Raw genomic sequence first — 25054 nt, forward strand, 5'->3', positions numbered from 1 at the left:
GAGTTTGAAAAAAAATACTAGGATTTTTATCATACAAAAATTCAAAACAACTTTATTTCACTTTTAAATTAAAAATCTAATAAGAAAAAATATCATCTATTTTTAAAAATGATTCTTGGGTTCACCCCTAAAGTTGAATCCCTTTATTCACCGACTTCTATTATAACCAATCAAAATGTGTTATGTAATATTTAAGATGACTTAAAAAATAAAAAATAAAATAAAATATATGAGATAAAGTAACAAAAAAAAAAAATCTAAACTAATTCTTAAACATTGAATTCTAATCCCTATACCCTAAACTATAATATATAAATTAAAGAAAAAATTGAAAAATAAAAACTAAACCAGAAACCATAAACCCTAAATCCAATTTTTTAAATTTTAAAAGAAATTAAAAATAAAAACTAAACTCTAATCTCTAATCCCTAAACCCAAATCTTGATTTGTAACCTTAAATGTATATTATTTATTTATATATATAAAATAAAATATTTGAATGAGTATTTTAATTCTTAAATTTTAATTTTATATTTTAATTACAAATAATATTACATAGCAAATTTTAATTAGTTATAATTAAAAAGGGGGTGAACAAAGGAATTCACCCCTAGGGATAAACCCAAATTTTTTTCTAATTTTTAATAGATCTAGGTAAGAATTTAATTTATTCATAATATTACTATCTGTATTTTTAAATTATTAAAGAAAATTAGCCAAAAATTTGAAGTTATTCACATATTTTTTAAGTTATTCATAAATGTACGTGATATATCTGATAAGAGATAAATCTCTTCCCTTAATAGTTCTCTCTCTCGTCGACAAAAAAAAATAGCACTTTTAATATAATATGATACTAAATTCTACTTCGTGCTTTCGCATAAGAACTTTTTTTATTTATGTAATATAATTTTATTTTCATTTTTGTTTATATATAATTTTTATAATAAGTTAATTTTTTTTTTGTTTAGATATAACTTGTTTCTATTGATTTACTTTTCTAGTATTATATATGACCGCGATTAGAAAAACATTAGAAAAATTAGCCAAAAATTTGAAGTTATTCACATATTTTTTAAGTTATTCATAAATGTACGTGATATATCTGATAAGAGATAAATCTCTTCCCTTTATAGTTCTCTCTCTCGTCGACAAAAAAAAATAGCACTCTTAATATAATATGATACTAGATTCTATTTCGTGCTTTCGCATGAGAACTTTTTTTTATTTATGTAATATAATTTTATTTTCATTTTTGTTTATATATAATTTTTATAATAAGTTAATTTTTTTTTGTTTAGATATAACTTGTTTCTATTGATTTACTTTTCTAGTATTATATATGACCGCGATTAGAAAAATATTATTTTATCACATCCGTTCATATTAATCTAGAAAGTACTACTATTATAAAAACGTCATTATAACATGATTATTTATATTAATCTAAAAACCCAATATTATTAAAACATAATTCTAACATGGCTGTTCATATTATTTATATATTTTTAATATTTATTAAGTTTAAATATTTAAAATTTTAGATTTATTTAATAAAAATATATAAAATATATGATTTTTATCTCTGTCATTGAAATATTATTTAAATTTAAATATTTAAATCAAATCTAAATTAATATTTGGTTTATTAATTTTGTAAAGATATAATAATAATTTATTTTTTTTAATTTTTGATAAAATATATAACTTTTAATTAAAGAAATCTATAGCAAATCTAAATTAAAATCCAAATTTTTGGATTTATATTAAAATATAAATTTAAAATATATTATTTTCTTAATATTACACTAAATTAATTTATTTGATAAATTTAAATTAAAATCAAATTAATATTTGTTTTTGGTAATAGAAATAATAATTATCTAAAAACAGAATAGTAATGAACTAAAAAGATTCTGTTTGGACACAAAAAATGCTTCCACTGTAATAGTATACTAGATTTTACCCCGTGCATCCGTATGAGACTTTTTTTAGTCAAAAGTTATAACATAATATATGTTTTCTTTATAAATTTATTTTTCAAATAAATGACAGAAATTTATTTTTGCGTTTAATTATAATTTGTTTTTAATTCTTTTTTAGTATTATTATTACCACTATCATAAAACCATAATTCTAACCCGACCATTCTATTAACTGAAAAAATGACTATTATTATAAATATATATTTCTAAATTGCTCATTTTATTAATCCGAAAAGAATCATGGTTAAAAGACCATAATTCTAACCCATATGTTTATATTCTATATAATATAAATATTTACTTATTTTAAAATAATTTTATCTTAATATCCTACATGTTTTGATAACATAATCTCTATAAGAGCATCTCCAAGAGATACTCTATAACTTCATATTTAAAGTTTTTTACACTCCAAGAGATACTTCAAACCTTCAAATTTTGAAGAATTGAATAGTGATACTCCAAATATAGAGTATCACTATTCAATTCTTCAAATTTGAAGTATCATCTTTCTTTTTGCAATTTTAGTCCTTATAATTATCTATCTTTATAGATAATGTTATTAGTTATGTTTGTTTATCATTTTAATTCTATAATGATATATCTCATAATTATTTTACATATATCTTCAAAAATTATAACTTTAACAGATAAAATTAAAAAACAACTTGTATTTAAAATAAAATATATTAACACATAAAAATATAGCATAACATTACTAAAGATAAATCAAAAGAACATATAAATTTTTAGCTCGTAATCTACAAATAAAAGGCAATCAACGAGAATACCCAATTTCAACAATTTTTAGCTCGTAATCTACATATAAAAAATAAAGAAGCTCATATATCACTTCGAAATGCATCAATTGACAATATATGAGAGTATTTCGAAAATAATTTTAGTGAGTAATTTAATATTTTATTGTAGTTTATGATTTTATTAATATATTTTATATTATTTTATTAATTAATGTTGTTTGTGATTTTTCTGTAATGTATGTTTAAATGTTATTTATAAAATTTTGTGATTTTTAACTGATTATGTTGAATAGGAAGGACTATAATGCAAATTAATATTTTTTTTGAAGTTTATTTTGAAGTATCACCATTGGAGAGAAACACCTCATACTTCAAATTTGAAGTATCTAATACTTCAAATATAAAGTATCTCTTGGAGATACTCTAAGAACACAATTATAAAAAATACCTAACTCACTCCATCAAATTACTGTATAATATTAATATTTATCAGTTTCAATATGTGAAATTTTAGTTTGATTGAATATGATTGAAAAAAAAATAATTCGTTAATCATATATGTGTTATTTTGAAATTATTTATATTTCAAATGTTAAATCAAATCTAACATATATTTAAGGAAGTGTAGAGTAATTTTAATTAATATCTATTTTTCAGAATTAAATTTAATTAAAAAAATAAATAGTTATAATTTAAATTAAATATGACATATATTTAAGGAAATCTTTAGATATTTAAACTAATATCAATTTTTCAGAATAAAAATTATATTTTAAAAAGATGTTTTTAAAATAATATTGCAACAAAATAAAATAATTTTAAAACAGTTTCTAAACAATTTAAAAAAAAAAAACTTTAGGAGTGTTTGGATGCAAGCACTAAAAGTATTTCTGTTTTAATAGAATAGATGTGGATGGTTAAATCACCGAGACATTCAATATTCTAATTACATGTAGTATAAGAGGTTTGACTAATTCTTAGGACAACTATATATTTCTTTCCAACAAATATATGCTACTTAAGCGATATGCTGTAATTACTGTACATATTTTAAATGAGTAGAAGGGCTATCTATTATCGATCCGAGATAAGATTCAAAGTTTATTTTCAATATATTTATTCATGCACATTATATCTACATTAATATATCTAATGAACAATTATAAAACTTTTCACAAAATATTATACTAATTAAAGTATGATTTTAATATTATATGCTCTTTGTTTCAAAATATAAGTTGTTTTGATTAGAGCACAAAAATTAATTAATATTTTTGTTTCTTTCCATTTTTATTTTTAATATAATAACTAAAAATAATCTCAACAAATCAATAAAAAGGGTAGAATATAATTGATTACACAATATCCAATAAATTTCAAAATTGTATAAAAAAGTGAGAATAATTTATATTCTGAAAACAAATTATAAGATAAAACTTATAAATGTAAAACTATCACTTAAAAGAGCATATTTATATAAAATAAATTTATTACATTATTATTTGAAATATTAAAAGATGTAAATATTACATTTATTCATATTTTCTATTCTCAATATAAAAAAATAAAAAAAATCTGAATTAGTTTATAAGACACAAATAATAATTCAACTTACATTAATATTAGTAAATTTTAGAAAAATAAAAGGTTATATGTATATTAGTATACATATATACATATATATATACATATCAGTTATGTTGCCAACTTATAACGTTTTCCTTCGCTTGATTATTCCTTCCGGCGTAAATTCCAGTGATTCGAGCAGATAATTGAATTACCTTATCTTTATTTCCTCTATGCGTAACAATGTTCACCCGATTCCAATAGTTCTTTTTTGGAATCGCAAAGCTGAGATCACAACTCCATTTTGTGTTTGGTGTTTTGCAAAACTGGTGAATCCATTCCCGATTATATTCTAAAGTCAATTCTTTGGAATCAAACTTATTTGGGCCACCAAAACAACGAAATTTGAGACGATCACCTTGATGGGCGAGAGTGGGATCACGAACGATTTTGTTCCAAACTACTAAACGAGCTGAATCACAAGGAGGAGCAGCTTCATTCAATCTAAAACACATAACCATAACTAACATAAAAACTATTGAATAACCCATTTTATATGATGGAAGACAATTGACAAAGATCATTAGTGTGTGGTATTTATAGAATTTTTGTGTGAGAAGAACATGTTACTTTAATTTATTCGATATCCTATTTAAGACATTAGCTAAATATAGAAACAACTATGAACCAATTAAAATCTCTGGTCAGAAGAGAGTTTACTAAGTCTATTGTCGAAAGTATGGTCAATTTTTTGAAGACTTATTTTGTCCTCTACTCTTTTGAAAAGTTATTTGTTTTTAGAACTTTTTATCCGATTTTTATTTTTCATAAACATGTTAAGCTTTTTTAGGACTTTCTTCCTAAATATTAGTAATTTTTAATTAATATGATATTATCGATATACGATCGCACATAGTAATTGGTAACTTAACATAAAATTGTAGTCCATATGTTACAACTCCAAATCATGACGGTTTTTTTTTTACCTCTATTCATATTAATACAAGAAGCCCATAAAAGTAATTGTTTCCTTTACAACACAATCACCAGCAAAATATTTAAAATAAAGGTAAAGCTTCCAAAACGGGTTCGTGTAAAATGCTATTTCCATATGCGTTTTGCTTCATTTTTTTCTCTACTTATAATGACTGGCTTTAATAGAGGGAAAATCGGATTTCGATGGTCGATGTTGGGGCTTATTCAAGCTTCCCTTTCGAAACTCCAATTTTCAAACTAGGTCCTCCTCCTCCTATTCCATGATTACTTCTTCTACTGCATCATCTTCTCATCTTAATCAAAATCACATTCATCATCAATCTCACCATTTGTCAAGGACCTCTAGTCGCCGAAGGGTTGGGTCAAAACTATCATCAAATTCCTTGGATGGCATCTGTCGTGAGATAACTTATTCTAATAAAAAGCCGATTATATTAAAGCTTGATCCTCACGCAAAAACTTATTTTCCTTGTGAGTTACTGAAATTTCATCTCCATCCAATCGTTTCTTTCCCTGAGAGTTAACTCCACTGGGAAGGTCAGTTCTAGTGGAGACCAAAGACCAAAGAAGCTATTCTACAGCCAAATTCAGAAAACTTAGGAAAACAAAACAAGTCTAAGAAGAAAGACAATGATGCCAAATCAAACGATACAGGGGTAAAAGTTAATAAATTAAACCAAGGAAAATGTCCAAGCAATGCAATTATAAGTTGATAAGAATAAATGTTTAAACACAGAAAAGGAGGATGAGTCTCAGTGGCAGAGCTAGAAAAAAAAATTATGGGGGTCAATTTTAATTTATAATGTATTCTAAACAAATTTTACGGAAATTATTTAGCTAAATTATTAATATTATATATAGTTTTTACATAAAAATACAAATATTTATTAAAAAAAAATTGAATTTTACCTGGGTCAATTGCATCCCTCCCAATATGCTCCCTCCGCCACTGGGATGAGACCGATATTCCTATCTATTTAGGTTCGGATGAGAAGTTTTCAAAAGAATAACCCATTTTTGTTGCCCATTCTTGTGTCTGGTCTTCTCAGTCCATATACTCGGTCCAGTATATGGACCTTATCTAGTTATCTTCTGTCTTTTTGATCCAAAGCTTCTTTCTTTGCACGGTTTTCTATTATTCTCGCATAATTATCTTAAGAAACTCTAAATACTATAAATATTGTAAACTAAAATCACCACGTAAATTATAAAACTGCACAATACGTTAGATATATAAGTAAACAAAAGCATATTAAAAATCAGAAAACTAGTATTGGGTTTAAACGATTTATTCATAGTGAAACGAATTGAATCATTGTAAAGACAAATTATAGTGAATATTTTACTTTGGGGAGATAGTTTAACAACTAATAAAAATATGAACCTTAATATTTATTATTATTATTTCTTCCGGAGTATAAATGTTTTTAATAAATTTAAAGAAATCCGTTCTCTTTATCTTTAGGAAAAAGAAAAGGGAGTTTCGTCTTCACTTTTGTTTCATTAAGATTGAGTATTGTATTGGGTAAAAGTCGGCAAAAGACATATCTAAAGATCATGTATGAAAGGAGCTACGGAAAAAAAAATCTAAAATATAAAAAAGAACCAAATAACCAAATATTTTCTCCAAAAGATAAAAGCTAAGAATGATAGTTCAAACTCCAAACTGAGAGAGATGGCAAATTTTTGGTTGATTATTTTTTCAGTTTTGGGATTCTTTGATTCACATTGGATAATTCGATACTTTAGATCTGAATTCTTATTGTATGTATGCATGTATGTGAACTATGTACTCGTTATAAGGTAATACGGATTTTTTTTTAATATGTACATAATTTAATAATTATATTTGAAGAATTTGTATAATTTTGTGTTAATTTTAGTTTTCCGTTCGGACTGCTTTTAGTAGAAATATAAGGTGGTGAAAATGTCAGGAGCTTGTTAGGCTCTTTGGATTTACTCAATGAACTAGATGAGGTCCTTCAATATATTCTTAATAAGATTCATCAGTAATCGCTTTAGTTATTAATCATAATCATAATCTATCTTATTCTAAGCAAATACATCTTATTTTTCCCCGGATATATATTATAATGTTAATACACACATTAGAAACATTAGAATGGACGTTGTTGTGAGTGAACATTCGAGTACGGAGCAAATTTAGGGTAAGATAGTGTCAACTGTCTTCGTTATTTTGTTTGGATCTGAAATGAATTCTATATTTATTTTTACAAAAAAAAAATCATTAATATCAAAATATAATTATAAAGTCAATATGCAAAACTTTTGAAAAATAAAATATTACATATATATATATATATACAATATTTAGAAAATTCGATTACTTGGCAATAACCCAACCTTTAAAATTCTTATACTTGCATCACAGTGGTTGTAACTAGTAAACACCACTCATAAGTCATAACACTCTTGTTCTACTCGTTTGTTTAGTCTGTTCTGCTTGATTTTGATTTGCTTGTTGAGGATTGTATACCAATAATACCACTTGTTTTGCTATCACTTTGGAGATCCCTAATATAAGTATCTTATAATAATAAAAGTTGAAGTTATAAACTTTTCAAGACGTCCACATAGGATTTAAAAGAGTAATTTAATTGGTTTACATCAGTATTTAAAAATAAAAATTTTTTATCAATTTTTAATATTATTGCTGAATAATAAAATTAACAAAGTTTAGAAATTCTAATATTATTGTTGGATAAAAAAATTATGTATAAATTTTTTATTGGTCCACCTCGACATTAAAAATTAAAAAGTTTCCAAATTCTATTATTGTTTTTGAAAATTATTAAAAATAAAGAAATTATACACAAAATTTCTATTAATAATAAAAAACCTAAAATAAATAAAATTAAAATAGGAGACCATAAAATCTCCAAAGCTTGACCACCAAATTCGAGAAAAATGATAAATTCTAAACAATCCAAGAAACATGTCAAGTGATTGGTATTCGACACTTTTGAAAAACGAAGCACTGAAAATTGAGAAAGAAGTTATGTCATTAAGACGAAGGAGACTCAGGTATCCAAAGAATTTTTTTGAAATAACATAACATTTGATGGGTTTTAACAACATAACTTTAACCACAAAGGTAACAATTAACTGACCAAACAACATCTGAATACATTCGGTAAGCCTCGAAACAAGGATGAGAGACTAATATCATGATACTTTTGAAAAACAAAGCACTCAAAATAGAGAAAGAGATTCTTTAGATAGTGTCCACATAGGATTTTAAAAGGTAATTTTATTGGTCCACATCAATATTCAAAATCAGGAAACTTTACAAATTATAATATTATTGCTGAATAAGGAAATTAAGAAAGTTTACAAATTCTTATTATTGCTGAATAAAAAAATTCTATATAAATTTTGTATTAGTCCACCTCAACATTGAAAATTAATTTTTTTTTCAAATTCCATATTATTTTTAAAAATTATTAAAGATAAAGAAATTATATATAAATTTTTTGTTAATAATAAAAAAACTAAAATAAATAATATTAAAATAGAAAATTTTAAATTTAAATTAGATGTATACACACATATTTAGAGAATCTTACATTAGTATCCAAATTTTTGTCACATAACTATAATAATTTTTAAGTTTTTTTTTTTGTGTGTCCAACCATTTCAAAAAAAAAAAACAAAAAAAAATAGAGTTAGGTTTCACAAAAAAATGAGTCATTACAACGTAAAAGAACCAACTTGGCTAAACTATAAGTTTAACTATTAGCTAAATTACAAAGAATGTAATGAAACGAGATATAAACAAAGCCATTACAAGCCGCTTTAATATCGAAAAAAAGACTAAAAAATCTCCAAAGTTTGGCCCCCGAATTTGAGAAGAGCGACACAGGAAGGAACGGGACCAGTATGGAGGAAGAAGCAACACTAGGAATACTGCTAAAGCGAACTCCCTATTCACATAAAGCAACACAAGGACATATTAGTCGAAACGGAAAGCTAACCTATTTCAAGTTTGAAATCTGCTTCCCTTTTCCGGCAGCCGAATCTCCCCCCTCCTATAATGATAAATTTCAAGCAATCCGAGAAACATGTCAAGTGATTAATACTCGACACTTTTAAAAACCAAAGCACTGAAAATAGAGAAAGAGGTTCCGTCATTAAGACGAAGGAGATTGAGGTATTTGAGGAAGATTTTTAAAATAACATGGCATCTGATACGGTTTTAACAATCTAACATTAACCACAAAGGTAACAATTAGCTGACCAAGTAGCATCCAAATACATTCGGTAAGCCTCAAAACAAGGAGGCGAGACCAAAATCATGACACTTTTGAAAAACGAAGCACTGAAAATAAAGAAAGAAATTTTGTCATTAAGCCGAAGATTGAGGTATCCGAGGAAGATTTTTGAATGGCATCTGATGGGGTTTTAACAACCTAACATTAACCAAAAAGGTAACAATTAGCTGACCAAACAGCATGCGAATACATTCGGTAAGCCTCAAAATAAGGAGAAACCATAATCACTTGCCTCGTGTGGGATCTTCCAGCTTTGATTTCTAAATCTATTATTAAAAAAATGAAAAGCTATATGCATCTAAGAATGTCCACATATGATATAAAAGTTCAATTTTATTGCTCCACATTAATATTTAAAATTATGAAAATTTTTAAAATTTAAAATTATGAAAATTTTTAAAATTTAAAATTATGAAAATTTTAAAAATTTTAAATTATATGGTTAACAAAAATATTTATTCATAGAAAAATAAAAATTGAAGTTATATACCTCTAAAGACATCCACATAAGATTTAAAAGGTCATTTTTATTAGTCAATAACTAAAATTAAAAAAAAAATTATAAAATTACATTGTTAATACAAAAAAATATAAAAAAGGTTAATTAAAACTATTCTATTATGAATAACAGTTAAAGCTATATTATTTTCAAGGCATCCACATCAGCATTTAAAAATTAAATTTTATTCGTATATATCAAAATTATAAATTTAAAATTTTTTTCTTAATTCTATTAAGAAAATAAATTAAAAAATAAAAAATCTCGAAAGATACTTACTATGATTTTGTAATTTAAAAAGATACATAAAAATAATAAATTATAATTTTATTATTTAAAATATACTAAGTATTTTTCGTAATCCCTAGCTAGAATTATAATTTAAAAAGCTTTACCAATTTTTAAAATTGTTATTAATCTCAAAACAAATATTTTATTTATTAGTTTATTTTTTATATAATATAAAAAAATAAAAATTTGTATCGGTGAAACAAGAGAAGAAAAAAGATTAAATTTTAAATTTTATTATTATTTTTAAAAAAATTTATATATATATATAATTGGAAGAAAAGTGAAAATGATGAAAAAAATTATTTTCATGATTTAAAAAAGTGAATGTATAATATTTTATCATCATGTCAATATTATGTTTAATAAGTATCATTTGATAAATTTATAAAAAATTTAGTTAATTTGGGTATATTAATTTATAAGTGTTTAACCAAATAATACGTTATTGAAATATGACATACTGTATATAGATTTAAAACAAAACCGCTAAAATCTCAAAATTTACATAAAAATTATTATATTAACTTCATAATATTTTTAATATATTATTAAATCAATAATATATAAAATTTATATCTTAATAAATATAATTAATTGCATATAATTTTTATTAACGCGTACCATAGGCGCAAAATCTAGTATAACTAAATGTTCATTACTCAAAATAGTTTAGACGGTGACGTATCTCCTTATCCATTTCGACCAATAAAACTCTTCAGAATTTTTATAGACCATATAATTTTTTTAATAAAAAGCCACGAAGAGAAATAAATAAATAAAATAGTATTATTTTATCCAACGGTTCAGAAACAAACCACGCAAAGCCCGAAAGGCTTCGTTATCTCCAAGCCATACGAACAATACGTTACCCGAAGAGTAGTGAAGTGACCAAATTTGATAGACAGAGCAGAGAGGAAGAAGAAGAAGAAGCGATTTTGACGAGCTCCCAAAGCGATAAAAATGGCGGCGGATGCTCTGAGAATTTCGAGTTCTAGTTCCGGTTCGTTGGTTTGTAATCTTAATGGGTCACAGAGAAGGCCTGTTCTTATTCCTCTGTCTCATCGTGCTACCTTTCTGGGTCTTCCTCCTCGAGCTTCATCTTCTTCGATTTCCTCATCTCTTCCTCATTTTCTGGGAAAATCTCGTTTTGGGCTTGGTTCTTCGAAGCTATCACACCGGAGAAAACAATTTTCTGTCTTCGCCGTTGCCGAAGGTCAGTCATCTCTCTCGTTTCTCTCATAAAGCTTTCATCTTTTCCTCACCTGATTTGAAATTGCATACATGCCTTCTAAGTGTTTGTCAAATTGCCTGTGAGAAGTTTTTCCACTAGTTAAGCTCTGATATTGCTCACTCTCTTGTGTTTATTGGGCTGTAATTATGTTCGATGAATCATAATTACTTTATTTTAATGAATTTTCTGCTGATTTTTTTTTTCAAATGTGTGTGTTTTCTGCTGTTACTTAGGAGAGGCGAAGCGTGCAGTGCCACTTAAAGATTACCGAAACATTGGTATTATGGCTCACATCGACGCCGGAAAGACGACAACAACCGAGAGGATTCTTTACTACACAGGAAGAAACTACAAAATCGGCGAAGTGCACGAAGGAACAGCTACAATGGATTGGATGGAACAAGAGCAAGAAAGAGGAATCACCATTACTTCAGCTGCAACCACAACGTTTTGGGACAAACACAGAATCAACATCATCGATACCCCTGGACACGTCGACTTCACTCTCGAGGTCGAACGTGCTCTCAGGGTTCTCGATGGAGCTATATGCTTGTTCGACAGTGTTGCTGGTGTCGAGCCTCAGTCCGAGACTGTCTGGAGACAAGCTGACAAATACGGTGTGCCTCGGATTTGCTTTGTTAACAAAATGGACCGACTTGGAGCCAACTTTTTCAGGACTAGGGACATGATTGTGACCAATTTGGGTGCTAAGCCGTTGGTGCTTCAGTTACCAATCGGTGCTGAAGATGTGTTTAAAGGTGTTGTTGATCTTGTGAGGATGAAAGCTATAGTTTGGTCAGGAGAAGAGCTTGGTGCCAAGTTCAGTTACGAGGATATTCCAGAGGATCTTGAAGATTTGGCTCAAGATTATCGGGCGCAGATGATGGAACTGATTGTTGATTTGGATGATGAAGTCATGGAGAACTATCTAGAAGGAGTTGAGCCTGACGAGGCCACAGTGAAGAGACTGGTCAGGAAAGGAACCATCACAGGGAAGTTTGTGCCTATTCTGTGTGGCTCAGCGTTCAAGAACAAAGGTGTGCAGCCATTACTTGATGCCGTGGTTGATTATCTGCCTTCGCCAGTTGAAGTTCCTCCAATGAATGGAACAGATCCTGAGAACCCTGAAATCTCCATTGAGCGGAAACCGAATGATGACGAGCCATTCGCTGGGTTAGCATTCAAGATCATGAGTGATCCTTTCGTGGGTTCTCTTACGTTTGTGAGAGTTTACTCAGGGAAACTCACAGCTGGTTCTTACGTGCTGAATGCTAACAAAGGAAAGAAGGAGAGGATTGGAAGGCTCTTGGAAATGCACGCAAACAGCAGAGAAGATGTTAAAGTGGCTTTAACAGGGGACATTGTCGCTCTTGCGGGTCTCAAAGATACAATCACTGGTGAAACATTGAGTGATCCAGAAAACCCTGTTGTCCTTGAACGTATGGACTTCCCTGATCCCGTCATTAAGGTAGCGATTGAGCCAAAAACAAAAGCAGACATTGATAAAATGGCGACAGGATTGATCAAGCTCGCTCAAGAAGACCCGTCATTCCATTTTTCCCGCGATGAAGAGATGAACCAAACCGTCATTGAAGGAATGGGAGAGCTTCATCTCGAGATCATCGTTGACAGACTTAAAAGAGAGTTCAAGGTAAAAAAAAACATAACCTTTTCTAAATCTGTTCTCTCTTCAATGTTTTCCAATCTTCTAATTCCTTTAATTGTTTCAGGTCGAGGCTAATGTGGGTGCACCGCAAGTGAACTACCGTGAGAGTATCTCCAAAATAGCTGAAGTGAAATACACACACAAGAAGCAGTCAGGTGGACAAGGTCAGTTTGCTGATATTACAGTCCGTTTTGAGCCAATGGAAGCAGGATCAGGATATGAGTTCAAGAGTGAGATCAAAGGAGGAGCAGTGCCTAGAGAGTATATTCCCGGTGTGATGAAAGGGCTTGAGGAGTGTATGAGCTCCGGTGTGCTTGCGGGTTTTCCGGTTGTTGATGTCCGTGCTTGTCTGGTTGACGGATCTTACCATGATGTGGACTCGAGCGTGCTAGCTTTCCAGCTTGCTGCAAGAGGAGCTTTCCGTGAAGGGATGAGGAAAGCAGGTCCAAGAATGCTTGAACCTATCATGAGAGTTGAAGTTGTGACACCAGAAGAACATCTTGGTGATGTCATTGGTGATCTTAACTCAAGAAGAGGTCAGATTAACAGCTTTGGAGACAAACCTGGCGGTCTCAAGGTATGTTTGTGTCAAATCGAATGATCGAGAAACCCAAACTTGGTTGATGAATCTTGATTTTGGGGTTCTTGTTCTTGTTATTGTAGGTGGTTGATTCTTTGGTTCCATTAGCAGAGATGTTTCAGTATGTGAGTACATTGCGAGGGATGACAAAAGGTCGAGCTTCTTACACAATGCAATTGGCTAAGTTCGATGTTGTTCCTCAGCATATTCAGAACCAGCTTTCGTCCAAGGATCAAGAAGTTGCTGCTTAAGACAGATTTTGTTCTTTTTTTTTTTTCTGGACTAATCCTACACCGAAACATTATTGTGATTTTTGTTTGGTTTATATAGAAATGTAAGCGAATCAAATCTATAAAGACAAGGATGTTATTATCTTAAAACACACATGAATATGAGAAGGAAAATGTTATATCAGAATAGTCTGGAAAAAATGGTAAGGACTCGATTTTGGTGCTGAGAGTTATAAAAGAAAAACAAATCTGCGAAGAAATCAATGTCTTTGCTTCTGAGTTTATTTCATCTGGACGATTCCTGAGCTGATAAGCTTTTGGATTTTGTTCATGACCATTGGATTCTGCATGTGTTTCTGTGCTGCTGCTGGATTCTCCTGGAGATCAGACAGTACCTGTGTACAAAGAAAAAGTGTTGGATTTTGGTGAGACAGCATCAACATGGAAATCAGAACTAAACATTAATTTCAGAACTGTGAAAAAATCAAGAGAAGTTTTAGTGTGTTTCTTTACCTGTCTCATTACAGGATCTGTGAGAATGTTCTGGATTTCCGGGTCTTGCATTCCCTTAGCCTGCAAGAAGTAAAAGCAAAATCCCAATTTCCGTAATCTTAAACTCTTAATCGAAAAATAACGAAGTTTTATAACACTAGTTAGAATCTAACCTGTCTTTCTTTCAACTCCTCAGGAGTAAGGTCACCACGGTTTGCCTTGTTAATCTGTTGTACACATCTGCAGAAAAGGTTTACAACAAGTTACAAAGGCACTAAAATAACAAGAGTGAATAAACTCTCCGTGACTTTACAAATGTGCATACCTTCTAACACCGTCAAGAAGTTCCTGATTGTTAGGATCATATTTGAGACCCTCCTGGTATGTTTCCATTGCATTGTCATACTCCTTCATGAAGAATTGGACTGCACCTTTTCTGCTGTATCCCTTTGAGAATGTTGGATCGAGCTCGATACATTTTTCTGCATCCTTCAATCCTTCGGGCATTGCCCCTAGTTTTGTGTAACATGCAGCTCGGTTGCTATATGCCTATGTGAAGTTCAAACAAGTTATTCAAACAGACAAGCAAGGGAAAACCATGGTACACAAGATTGAAGCACATATGATGATGAATTGGTCTTACTCTCGGGTCTTTTGGATTCCTTTTGATCGCTTCAGTGTAATGCCTCACCGCATCAGGATACTTCTGCTCCTTGAAAAATTCATTACCTTGCATCACAAACACAAGAGATTGTTAATTCAACCAACTATTTATTGGGATAATTCGTGATTCATACCTCAAATTAACAAGATATAATTGCAAAGCATATACCTTTCTCACGCTCCGCATCACCAATACTGGGATCAAAATACTCTTGCTGCTCCAACTCTTTCTTGGCTCTCTCTGCCTCATTCAGCCTCTTCAACGTTTCAGGGTTACGATGCTCTGTAAGAGCTTTCTGGTAAGTCTCAATCACAGGTTCGTAGTCTTTTGAGCATTTAGCCATCTTCCCCAGAGCTGTTCCTTTTCTAGTCAAAGCTTTAGCTACCATCTTGTAATCTGACCTAAGCTCTCTACCTCTCTCAACTGCCTTATCACAATCCTTGATGCACTCATCATACTGAATCAAACACATTCACATTTAAAAATTCAACTTCGGGCCAAGCAAATCACTCTAGAATAATGACAGGAACTTGACAAGAAATAACATACCTTTCCCATCTCCAGATGAACAGCAGCACGATTTGTGATATAAGAGATATCTTCATCATCAATCTCCATAGCCGTGGAGTAATGCTTGATAGCAGTTTCAAAGTCCTTCTTCTTGTACGCAGCATTCCCCATCTCTTTCTCCTTGAGAGCTTTCTGCTTCCTCTCCTTCTTCTCCTTTTCTTCACCAACCTCCGGCTCAGGTTCAGGCTCCGGCTCTCGTTTCTTCTCTACCACCTCAGGCTCTTTCCTCGGAGGCACAGCCATCTCATCCTCTTGAGCCTCCACTTCATCTCCCGTCTGCGTCCTGAATTGAACATTCAACAAAACTCCAAGAGCTTGCATCACTCTCTGGTCTTTCAAGTAAAGATTCAGATTACTAGGGTTTTTCTGGATTTCCTGCATCATGTTAACAAAATCAGGCTGCTTCAAAAACCCTCTAGTCGAAGGATCCGCCGTCAGCTTCGCCCACATCTCCGGCCCTTGGAAAGCATCCCCAAACGGATTCGGGGCGGCGCGTGACCTCGACGCAGAAGCTTGTGCATCTGCTAATCCAGATTTCAGAGCTTCATTGCTTGGATCGATCTCGAGCCCTTTCGTATACGCATCGACGGCTTCTTCGGACTGGTTTAACCCCAGGTGAGCAGCTCCGAGACGGCTATAACCCTTGGCCCAATCTGGTTTAAGTTCAACGGTCTTCTTCGCGTCTGAGAGAGCTTCTTCGTACTGGTTAAGCGACGCGTGAGCAGCGGAACGGTTCGAGAAGAGGACGTGGTTGGTTGGAGCTAGATTGATTGCGTCGGTGAAGTGATTAACGGCGGATTTGAAGTCACCGGAGGAGAAAGCTGCGTTTCCTTTAGCTTTTGCTTCGTCTGCCATGGTTGAATCTGGGAAATTTGCAGAGTTCTCTTCTTTTTGATTTGTTCTTCTGGAAGATACCTTGAGAGAAGAGAGTTATTGGGGTTTTGGTTAAGGGAAGTGTTTGGATACGAGTATAAATAAATATCCGAGAATGAGTGTTTGTTAGGGTTTAAAATATCCTCACCGCGTTTATTTATTTATAATAGTTGTTTACATCAAAACGCCGTCGTTTGCTCAAGTGTTCCCCGTCGACACCTCTCCGGCACGATTTCTTCAGTTCGATTTCCATTTTTGTCGATAGATCGATACTTTTGGATTTAGATGTTAGATTGGTTTCAGAAACATCTTATGATTTGGAAAGACAGATCAAAGAGATCCTGAAGTTTGTGTAAGGCTTTTTCTCATTTCGTTATCACGGGGCGACATATTATGTTTTTCTAGCGATTTCGCATTAGCTGCTTGAAATTATCTGTGATTTCACTTGTGATTCGTGCTTTTGTTGTTGTGTTTCTGATTGATTTTACGCATTTCGTGTAGAAAGCTCTCGTTTTTATTAATCAACAATGCTAGGTCCTTTGTCCACTAGGTGTTCGTTATAATTCCTGAATGAGTTTTATCTGTTACATTTGAATTGTTAATTGTTGCAAGATAAGCTCTTGTGTTCGTAGAGGGATTCTTGGTTACTGTTTATGTATAGCATTTTCAGATTCGTTGTTTTAAATGGTTGCAGGAGAAGAGAAACGAAGCAACAGGTTGAGAAAATCTGATGAATGGAGGAGGCTCGAAGAGTTTGCGTTCAGCATTATCCTACTGTGTACAACAAGTACGAAACTATGACTATCATCACTACCTCTGTCTACTTGAGCTCCCACCCGAGATGCGTAAAGCTGCATTTGCACTCCGAGCTTTCAACGTGGAAACCGCGAGAGCCATGGATGTTGCATCTGATCCAAAAATCGGCTTGATGCGTTTACTTTGGTGGCAAGAAGCAATCGACAAGCTCTACACCAAAAAACCCATAAACCACCCTACTGCACAAGCTCTGTCTTGGGCCATATCAGAGCACAACATCAGTAAACCTTGGCTTAAACGCTCGGTTGAAGCTAGAATCCGTGATGCTCAAAGAGAAGTGGAGGATATACCCGAGAGCATCGAGGAGCTTGAGAAATACGCAGAAGATACGGTTTCTACGCTTCTGTACAATACACTCCAAGCAGGCGGAATCAGTTCAACAGCAGCGGATCACGCAGCTTCTCACATCGGTAAAGCCAGTGGTCTTGTCTTGCTACTGAAATCGTTACCTTACCACTGTACAAGAAACCGTCAACAGAGTTACATCCCTGCGAATCTCGCTGAGAAGCACGGGTTGCTTGTGAAACAAGGAGGACGATCAGAGATCCTTCTGGATATGAATACAAGAGAAGGACTATGCAATGTAGTGTTTGAGATTGCATCTGTTGCCAATGTACATCTCTTGAAAGCCCGTGAACTGGCGGGAAAAGTTCCTGCAGAAGCTAAACCGGTTCTGCTTCATTCTGTGCCGGTACAAGTTCTTCTTGATTCGTTAAGTAAAGTACATTTCGATGTGTTTGATCCGAGGATTCAGAGAGGAGTTCTCGGTGTTTCTCCACTTTGGTTTCAGTTTAAACTCAAGTGGTATTCATGGAGAGCTATGTTTTGAAAACATTTGTCTTCTCCTCAGGCTTGCTTGCCTTTTCTGGATTCAAAAAACATTATTACATTGAACTTCTTTCTACACTTTCTTTGTATTTTTACAAATGGTGATGGATACAAAATAAAAGAATCTGTTCCCTTTTTCTTTCATGTATTATATACAGTTTAATAAAAGAATCTACTTATGTTACAGTGGAACAAATCCATCTTCTTGCATTTTTCTATACAACTCATCTGCTTCATGCCATAGTCGTTTCCTACAAAAGCCTGTGATCATTGTAGTGTATGATACAACATCAGGCCCGATTCCACTAACTGCAAGGCTACAAAACAAGTCCCAAGCATCTTCCACATAACCAGCCTTGCACATCCCGTGAATCACGATATTATATGTAGTAACATCAAGATCCATTCCACTCTTTTGCATATTCTCGAATACCACCAACGCTTTCTCTATCCTCCCGTTGTTAAAAAGACCATCTAACAAAATACTGTAAGTCCTTATATTGGCAGGAGAATCCATCCGTCTGAAAATCCGTTGAGCCACATCTGGTTTGCCCACAAGAAAGTATCCATGGATAATAGTGTTGTAAGTGACTGTATCGAAAACTAATCCTCTTTGAGAAATCTCGCTAAAGAGTTTCATCAACTCATTTACCCTCTTAGACTTGCAAAACCCATTTATGAGAGTATTATAAGTCACTATATCCGGGAAACACTCCTTGCTAACCATCAAATCAAGCATTTGTCTGGCCTCATCTAGCCGACCGTGCATACAAAGCCCGTTGATAATCGAATTGTAAGTGAAAACATCAGGTTCTATACACCTTCGAATCATCTCCTCGTATAACTTCTCAGCCTCCGAGAGATCTCCTTCTTTCACAGACGCATCGATCAATGCGGTGAAAGTGATGACATTAGGGACGATTCTCCTCGTTACCATATCACTCAGAAGCCGAGCAGCATCATTACATCTACCAAAGCTACAAAGACCGGTTATGAGAGAGTTGTAAGTAACAGCATCTGCTCTAACTCCAGCATTCTCCATCTGTTCAAAGAGCTCCAACGCGTGATTCACCAATCTTGTTTTGCAGAAAGTGTCGATGATTGTGTTGTAGATGACAACATCAGGTTTACATCCTATTGCCTCCATTCGAACAACCAAATCTATAGCATCGAAAACTCTATTCACTTGACAGAATCCATTGATCAGAGAGCTAAGCGTGACAACATCTGGCTTGTAATTAAGCCTCATCATCTTCCCAATAACGGATAAAGCAATAGAGAATCGAGAGCATCGACACAGGCAGTTAATCACAATGTTGTATGTATAAAGATCATGCGCGATTCCCAGAATCTCCATCTGGTGGAAGAGAGAGATCACAAGATCAAACTTCTTCGTTTTAGCGATTTGACTCAACAAGTTACTGAAATCAACAATGGAAGGTAGTGGACGAGATTGAATCATGTGACTGAACAATTCGATTGCATCTTTTAAATCGATTTTACTCGTTCTATTTTGGTTATCACCGGAGGTAGAAAAATCTCCTCTCCGGTGACGGCAACGGCTAAAGAAAGGAGCAGATACAAAATTACCTCTCTGGAGAAGACGCCGATTGAGAAAGTCCTTGGCTTTCGATGCAATCGAAATCGAAATCGATATCGAGATCGATCTCTTCATTTGATTTTGATCGGGTTTGTTTGTTCATTATCTATGTTACTGTAAATGGTTAAACCCTGTAATAAACCCTATTAGCAGTTTATCCACCACCGATATGAGGGGACGATGAGCGAGATATAGAAACCGGTTCAATCTCGGTCTAACGATTTTCTAATCAAACCGGGATACATTTCGAAATTTCGGTTAGGTGACGTTGTAAGTTGTAACGGGTGAAATGAGCACGGTGTGGGTCCTACAAATGTATACGTGTCTTGACTGTGGTTTGCATGTTCTCTATTGTGTCGCAAAGCAGACAAGTGAGTCAGTGAATGAGTCGGTTGATTTTTATGAGATATTGAGATCAAATGTTTTTTTTTGGAGATCAAATGTTATATTCCAAAATATTCAGTCGTCAACATCATAATCAATTTCACTCGTCTATTAAAAAAATTATCTTTTTATACAATTACAAACCACTATATCAAGGTCTCAAATTTTTTTTTTGGCCGTGTGTGTTACATCATCATATTCTGTTGTTGTTTTAATTATCATCATTTATATGATTAATAAGTTTATAATTATAATGAATAAACCTATTTTTGTATGAAATAACGAATGGTTCCACTTACAGGTTACAGAGCTGTTTTGGAGTAATATTTTAAATTACTAATTATGTAAAACCGGTAAATATATAAAAAAAAGGTTGTTCAAGCATCACTTAACATAAAAATAGAGGGAATGTATATTAATCTGGTAAGATCTTCTATTAATTTATTAACTAAGTTATAGTCATTGCTGGACAAAAAGACTTTCAATTAATCGTTTCTGTAGTAACTGATTACACCTAAGAGAAGTATTTAGACTCCTCTGTATGAATATCTTTCTTGATTAACAAAATTCAGTTCTCAAAAAAAAAAAAAAAAAATCAACAGAAGGAAAATGGCCCACCGAAAAAGCTTATTGACAAAAAAAGTGTAACTAGATATTAAAGTGTTGTTGACAAAAATATCTCAAACTCGCTTCCTTTTTTTGTCTTTTTAAAAAAATTAATGTTGTAAAAACCATGAGAACCATTTAGCTCTGTAACCATCATTTGCTTTTATAGCTCTCTTGAGTCTCTCTCTTCTCTCTCTCTCCCGGCCATGGCTATGTCTTTTTGTTTTAGATCAGCTCTTCTTCTTCTTTTACTTCTCCTGGTTCGTACCGAGTCACGCGGTCGGTTCGAGCCAAAGATCCTTATGCCGACCGAGAAAACTAAACCGGTTGAGCAAGAAGAAGCCGCTATCGGTACGAGATGGGCGGTTCTCGTCGCCGGTTCCTCCGGTTATGGAAACTACAGGCACCAGGTATATATTAACTTCTCAGATGTTTATATTGATTAACAAATTAAATCTGGTATTCGTTAAATGAAACTCGTTGATATAATTATTTTCTTAGATTTTTTGGACGGGAATTTTATGTGACAAGCTTATAAACTTTTTCTAAAAAAGAGCTACTAGTATCCAATGATTAGCTTAAAAGCTTATTTACAACTAATTTCCTATGGTGAACGAATCTCTCCATTTCTCAAACTATTTCTGCTTTGTTTATTTTTCTTTTTTTTGGCCAAACTAGTTCTGCTTTATACCACATTCTCATGGAAAAAAGTCTTTTTATCGATGATTCGATCAACAAAAATACAATTATATTTATTGTGTTTTCTTGCTTCTCTATTATAGGCCGACGTGTGTCACGCATATCAAATACTGAGAAAGGGAGGTTTAAAGGAAGAGAACATAGTAGTTTTAATGTATGATGATATCGCAAACCATCCACTTAATCCTCGTCCCGGTACTCTCATCAACCATCCCGACGGCGAGGATGTTTACGCCGGAGTCCCTAAGGTATATATAATAACTTAGCTTATTTCTTAATTATGCATTAATGTACATTTAATCCATATGATTAGTCTATGTTTTGGTTTGAGATTTTTCTTCAAGCAATTTTGATGGTCTAGGTGTTTCTAGCCTAATATGCCTTTTTTTGGGGTCCAATTAGCGTCCAACAAGGTTTTTAGATCTTTATTTTTATATTGTTGCATGGTATAATTTAGAATCTTATTTGGAATTATACTTTCTTCTTTGTCTGTGGCGCTAAGGTTATTAAATTTCTTAATATATTATTGGATCAATCGTGTAAGAGATGGTGACTTAGGCAGTACCCAACAAATTAGTAGTGATAGTGACTCTAGAGACATTTGGTGTGGTAAACCAAACTTTAAGTGTGGACCTTTGATTGGCAAATCTCCTAGATTTATTATAGCCACTAATTGTTTTCCTTTTATATAGTTTATTTACTTTTTGAGATATCTTTTTTTTCAGGACTATACCGGTCATGACGTTACGGCCGCTAATTTCTACGCGGTACTTTTAGGTGACAAGAAGGCGGTTAAAGGTGGAAGCGGTAAGGTCATCGCTAGCAAGCCTAACGATCACATTTTCGTATATTACTCCGATCATGGTGGTCCTGGAGTTCTTGGTAAATTCATCAACCATTTGTGGTTTCAATAAGATTTTCTAGCGGCTATATGCATTGCTTATAATGGTAAGTTATTCTTTTTATTTTTGTCGGTAAAGGGATGCCAAATACGCCTCACTTATATGCTGCTGATTTTATTGAAACACTTAAGAAGAAGCATGCTGCTGGAACATACAGAGAGATGGTAAAACTTAGTATAACAAGTTAATTTCTTGGGTGGTAAAAATTTTTGTATAACAATTTAATTTTATTGAGTGGTTTCTAATGTAATGAAGGTTATATACGTAGAAGCATGCGAAAGCGGGAGTGTATTCGAGGGTATAATGCCAAAGGACTTAAACATTTACGTAACAACAGCTTCAAATGCACAAGAGAGTAGCTACGGAACATATTGTCCTGGCATGAATCCTTCTCCCCCATCCGAATACATCACTTGCTTAGGAGATTTATATAGTGTTGCTTGGATGGAAGACAGGTATATATATATATATATATATATATATATATATCATTTTATCTTATCATTCAGTGCTTTTATTTGTATATCTATTGGTTTATTTGTTGTGATTTGTTTGCAGTGAGACACACAATTTAAAGAAAGAGACCATAAAGCAACAATACCAAACGGTACTAGGGAATTTTTTTTCTTTTATCATTTTACTTGAAGATTATTGGTTTGAGAATGAGAAATATATATAGCAAATCTTTTATCCCGGTATTTAGGTGAAGATGCGGACATCAAACTATAATAGCTATTCTGAAGGCTCTCATGTAATGGAATATGGTAACAATACTATCAAGGCAGAGAAGCTTTATCTGTACCAAGGATTTGATCCGGCCACTGTTAATCTCCCTCCCAACGAATTACCGGTCAAGTCACCAGTGGGAGTTGTTAACCAACGCGACGCAGACCTTCTATTCCTTTGGCACATGGTATAATTGGACTATTCTGTTTTGCTAGTCTAAAGTTTTTTTATTATTTTTGGTTATATGAAAGGATTGTAAATATTGGGTTTTACTTAAACTATATTGGCTTTGGTTTTACAGTACCGAACATCAGAAGATGGGTCAAGGAAGGATGAGATATTGAAGGAAATAACCGACCAAATGAGGCATAGGAAGCATTTAGACGCAAGTGTTGAATTGATAGGCATGATTCTGTTTGGTCCCACGACGAATGTTCTTAACTCGGTTAGAGAACCTGGTCTTCCTTTGGTTGACGATTGGGAATGTCTTAAATCGATGGTAAGAGTTATCACAATCCTTTAACATTTCATCGATCTCATGTACATATACTTTTATTCAAGTTTAATCAAACACAGTAACGTTTGGCTAATAAAATGTGCTTGAAATTTCTTAGGTACGTGTATTTGAAACGCATTGTGGATCACTAACGCAATACGGGATGAAACATATGCGAGCGTTTGCAAACGTTTGTAACAACGGTGTCTCGAAGGAGCTGATGGAGAAAGCTTCCGCTGCAGCATGCGGTGGCTATGAGTCTCGCTTCATGTCGCATCCGTCTATTGTGGGTTATAGCGCCTGATCATATATATTGAGGGTTTTCATGATCGTTAAGTGTTTGGTTGTTTAAGATGATCTCAAAATAAAAGAAATGTTTTTTTTCTTCTTTTGATAGGTTAGTTGTATGTAAATACGCACGTACGTAGCAATAAGGTGTTTCTTTCTCTTTTTTTTTTTGGTTTGGGTTTTTGTAATATATTTCGAGTGTGAGTGTGTTACCATGGGGATATTTTAAGTTTATAATGTCTAGTTTATATTATAAAAAAAGATATTTTTTTATTGTTGAGGTATTAAAAATGACTAACAATTTATTTATAATTATTTATTTATATTTTTTTATTTTAATATTATATTAATATTACATATTTTTTATAATTGTTTGTTGTTATTTATTTATGATAAAAACTAATAAAATAATTATTTTGATGTTATAAATTATATATATATATATATTTTATACTTTGATATTTATTTTATATTTGTTAATCTAAATTATTTTATCATTTAATAATAAACAAGAGTATATCTCATACGTTTGCATAGAAACTATTTTTAATTAATATACTATAATTTTTTTTTTTATATATAATTTTTAATAAATAATTAAAAATTTCTTTAAATATAATTTGTTTTCATTAATTTATTTTTTCTAATATTATATATATAACGACGATTAGAAAAATATTATTCTAATCCGTACGTTTATATCAATTCAAAAAATACTATTATTAAAAATTTTGCTATAACATATTTATTTATATCAATTCAAAAAATAACCAAAAAATATTTTACAAATCCGTTCATATTATTTTTATATTTTAAATATTTAAATTTTAGATTTATTTAATAAAAATATATAATTATATATTGTTTTCATTTTTTTATTGAAAATATTATTTAAAATTTTAAAATTTTAATTAAATTTAAATTAATATCTGAGTTATTATTATTATTTTTTTAAAAAATAATTTATTTTATAATTTTAAATAATATAATATATATTTAAAAAATTTAGAAGA

General features: G+C 31.8%; 5 protein-coding genes across 5 annotated transcripts; 3 read left to right on the forward strand and 2 right to left on the reverse strand.

Annotated features, from left to right (window-relative positions):
* The first annotated feature begins 11192 nt into the window (after positions 1 to 11192).
* LOC18010197 (elongation factor G, chloroplastic) lies at positions 11193 to 14247 on the forward strand. The gene is made up of 4 exons (XM_006391765.2): positions 11193 to 11603; positions 11855 to 13272; positions 13352 to 13864; positions 13951 to 14247. The coding sequence occupies exons 1-4, from the start codon at positions 11351 to 11353 to the stop codon at positions 14116 to 14118; spliced, it is 2352 nt and encodes a 783-aa protein (XP_006391827.1). The 5' UTR covers positions 11193 to 11350; the 3' UTR covers positions 14119 to 14247.
* On the reverse strand, positions 14218 to 16744 carry LOC18010158 (hsp70-Hsp90 organizing protein 2). Its single transcript, XM_006391764.2, has 7 exons — positions 15803 to 16744; positions 15422 to 15710; positions 15233 to 15318; positions 14915 to 15138; positions 14763 to 14829; positions 14611 to 14670; positions 14218 to 14492 (listed from the first exon to the last, which is right to left on the reverse strand). Exons 1-7 carry the CDS (start codon positions 16676 to 16678, stop codon positions 14379 to 14381), a joined length of 1716 nt encoding a protein of 571 aa, XP_006391826.1. The 5' UTR covers positions 16679 to 16744; the 3' UTR covers positions 14218 to 14378.
* A 155-nt stretch (positions 16745 to 16899) lies between these two features.
* LOC18010184 (NADH dehydrogenase (ubiquinone) complex I, assembly factor 6) lies at positions 16900 to 18429 on the forward strand. The gene is made up of 2 exons (XM_006391766.2): positions 16900 to 17048; positions 17391 to 18429. The coding sequence occupies exon 2, from the start codon at positions 17427 to 17429 to the stop codon at positions 18339 to 18341; it is 915 nt and encodes a 304-aa protein (XP_006391828.1). The 5' UTR covers positions 16900 to 17048; positions 17391 to 17426; the 3' UTR covers positions 18342 to 18429.
* An 89-nt stretch (positions 18430 to 18518) lies between these two features.
* LOC18009899 (pentatricopeptide repeat-containing protein At1g62720) lies at positions 18519 to 20049 on the reverse strand. The gene is made up of 2 exons (XM_006391767.2): positions 19931 to 20049; positions 18519 to 19697 (listed from the first exon to the last, which is right to left on the reverse strand). Exon 2 carries the CDS (start codon positions 19695 to 19697, stop codon positions 18522 to 18524), a length of 1176 nt encoding a protein of 391 aa, XP_006391829.2. The 5' UTR covers positions 19931 to 20049; the 3' UTR covers positions 18519 to 18521.
* A 1006-nt stretch (positions 20050 to 21055) lies between these two features.
* Positions 21056 to 24282, forward strand: LOC18009906 (vacuolar-processing enzyme beta-isozyme). Its single transcript, XM_006391768.2, has 9 exons — positions 21056 to 21340; positions 21713 to 21877; positions 22355 to 22511; positions 22610 to 22695; positions 22787 to 22986; positions 23090 to 23138; positions 23235 to 23444; positions 23559 to 23756; positions 23872 to 24282. Exons 1-9 carry the CDS (start codon positions 21137 to 21139, stop codon positions 24055 to 24057), a joined length of 1455 nt encoding a protein of 484 aa, XP_006391830.1. The 5' UTR covers positions 21056 to 21136; the 3' UTR covers positions 24058 to 24282.
* The last annotated feature ends 772 nt before the right edge of the window (positions 24283 to 25054 follow it).

Source organism: Eutrema salsugineum, unplaced genomic scaffold (assembly GCF_000478725.1).
Source record: "Eutrema salsugineum unplaced genomic scaffold, Eutsalg1_0 scaffold_8, whole genome shotgun sequence".
NCBI classification, from domain to species: Eukaryota; Viridiplantae; Streptophyta; class Magnoliopsida; order Brassicales; family Brassicaceae; genus Eutrema; species Eutrema salsugineum.

Bases quoted from the DNA above. Each gene is read 5' to 3' on its own strand.
- LOC18010197 (XM_006391765.2), top strand. From the start codon at position 11,351: ATGGCGGCGGATGCTCTGAGAATTTCGAGTTCTAGTTCCGGTTCGTTG. The intron at 11,604-11,854 runs GTCAGTCATCTC...GCTGTTACTTAG, and splicing joins TGTCTTCGCCGTTGCCGAAG to GAGAGGCGAAGCGTGCAGTG. The intron at 13,865-13,950 runs GTATGTTTGTGT...TTGTTATTGTAG, and splicing joins ACAAACCTGGCGGTCTCAAG to GTGGTTGATTCTTTGGTTCC.
- LOC18010158 (XM_006391764.2), bottom strand. From the start codon at position 16,678: ATGGCAGACGAAGCAAAAGCTAAAGGAAACGCAGCTTTCTCCTCCGGT. The intron at 15,139-15,232 runs GTAAGACCAATT...AACTTCACATAG, and splicing joins GGAATCCAAAAGACCCGAGA to GCATATAGCAACCGAGCTGC. The intron at 14,493-14,610 runs GTAAAGAAACAC...CTTTGTACACAG, and splicing joins CAGATCCTGTAATGAGACAG to GTACTGTCTGATCTCCAGGA.
- LOC18010184 (XM_006391766.2), top strand. From the start codon at position 17,427: ATGAATGGAGGAGGCTCGAAGAGTTTGCGTTCAGCATTATCCTACTGT.
- LOC18009899 (XM_006391767.2), bottom strand. From the start codon at position 19,697: ATGGAGATTCTGGGAATCGCGCATGATCTTTATACATACAACATTGTG.
- LOC18009906 (XM_006391768.2), top strand. From the start codon at position 21,137: ATGGCTATGTCTTTTTGTTTTAGATCAGCTCTTCTTCTTCTTTTACTT. The intron at 23,139-23,234 runs GTACTAGGGAAT...CCCGGTATTTAG, and splicing joins TAAAGCAACAATACCAAACG to GTGAAGATGCGGACATCAAA. The intron at 23,757-23,871 runs GTAAGAGTTATC...GAAATTTCTTAG, and splicing joins GGGAATGTCTTAAATCGATG to GTACGTGTATTTGAAACGCA.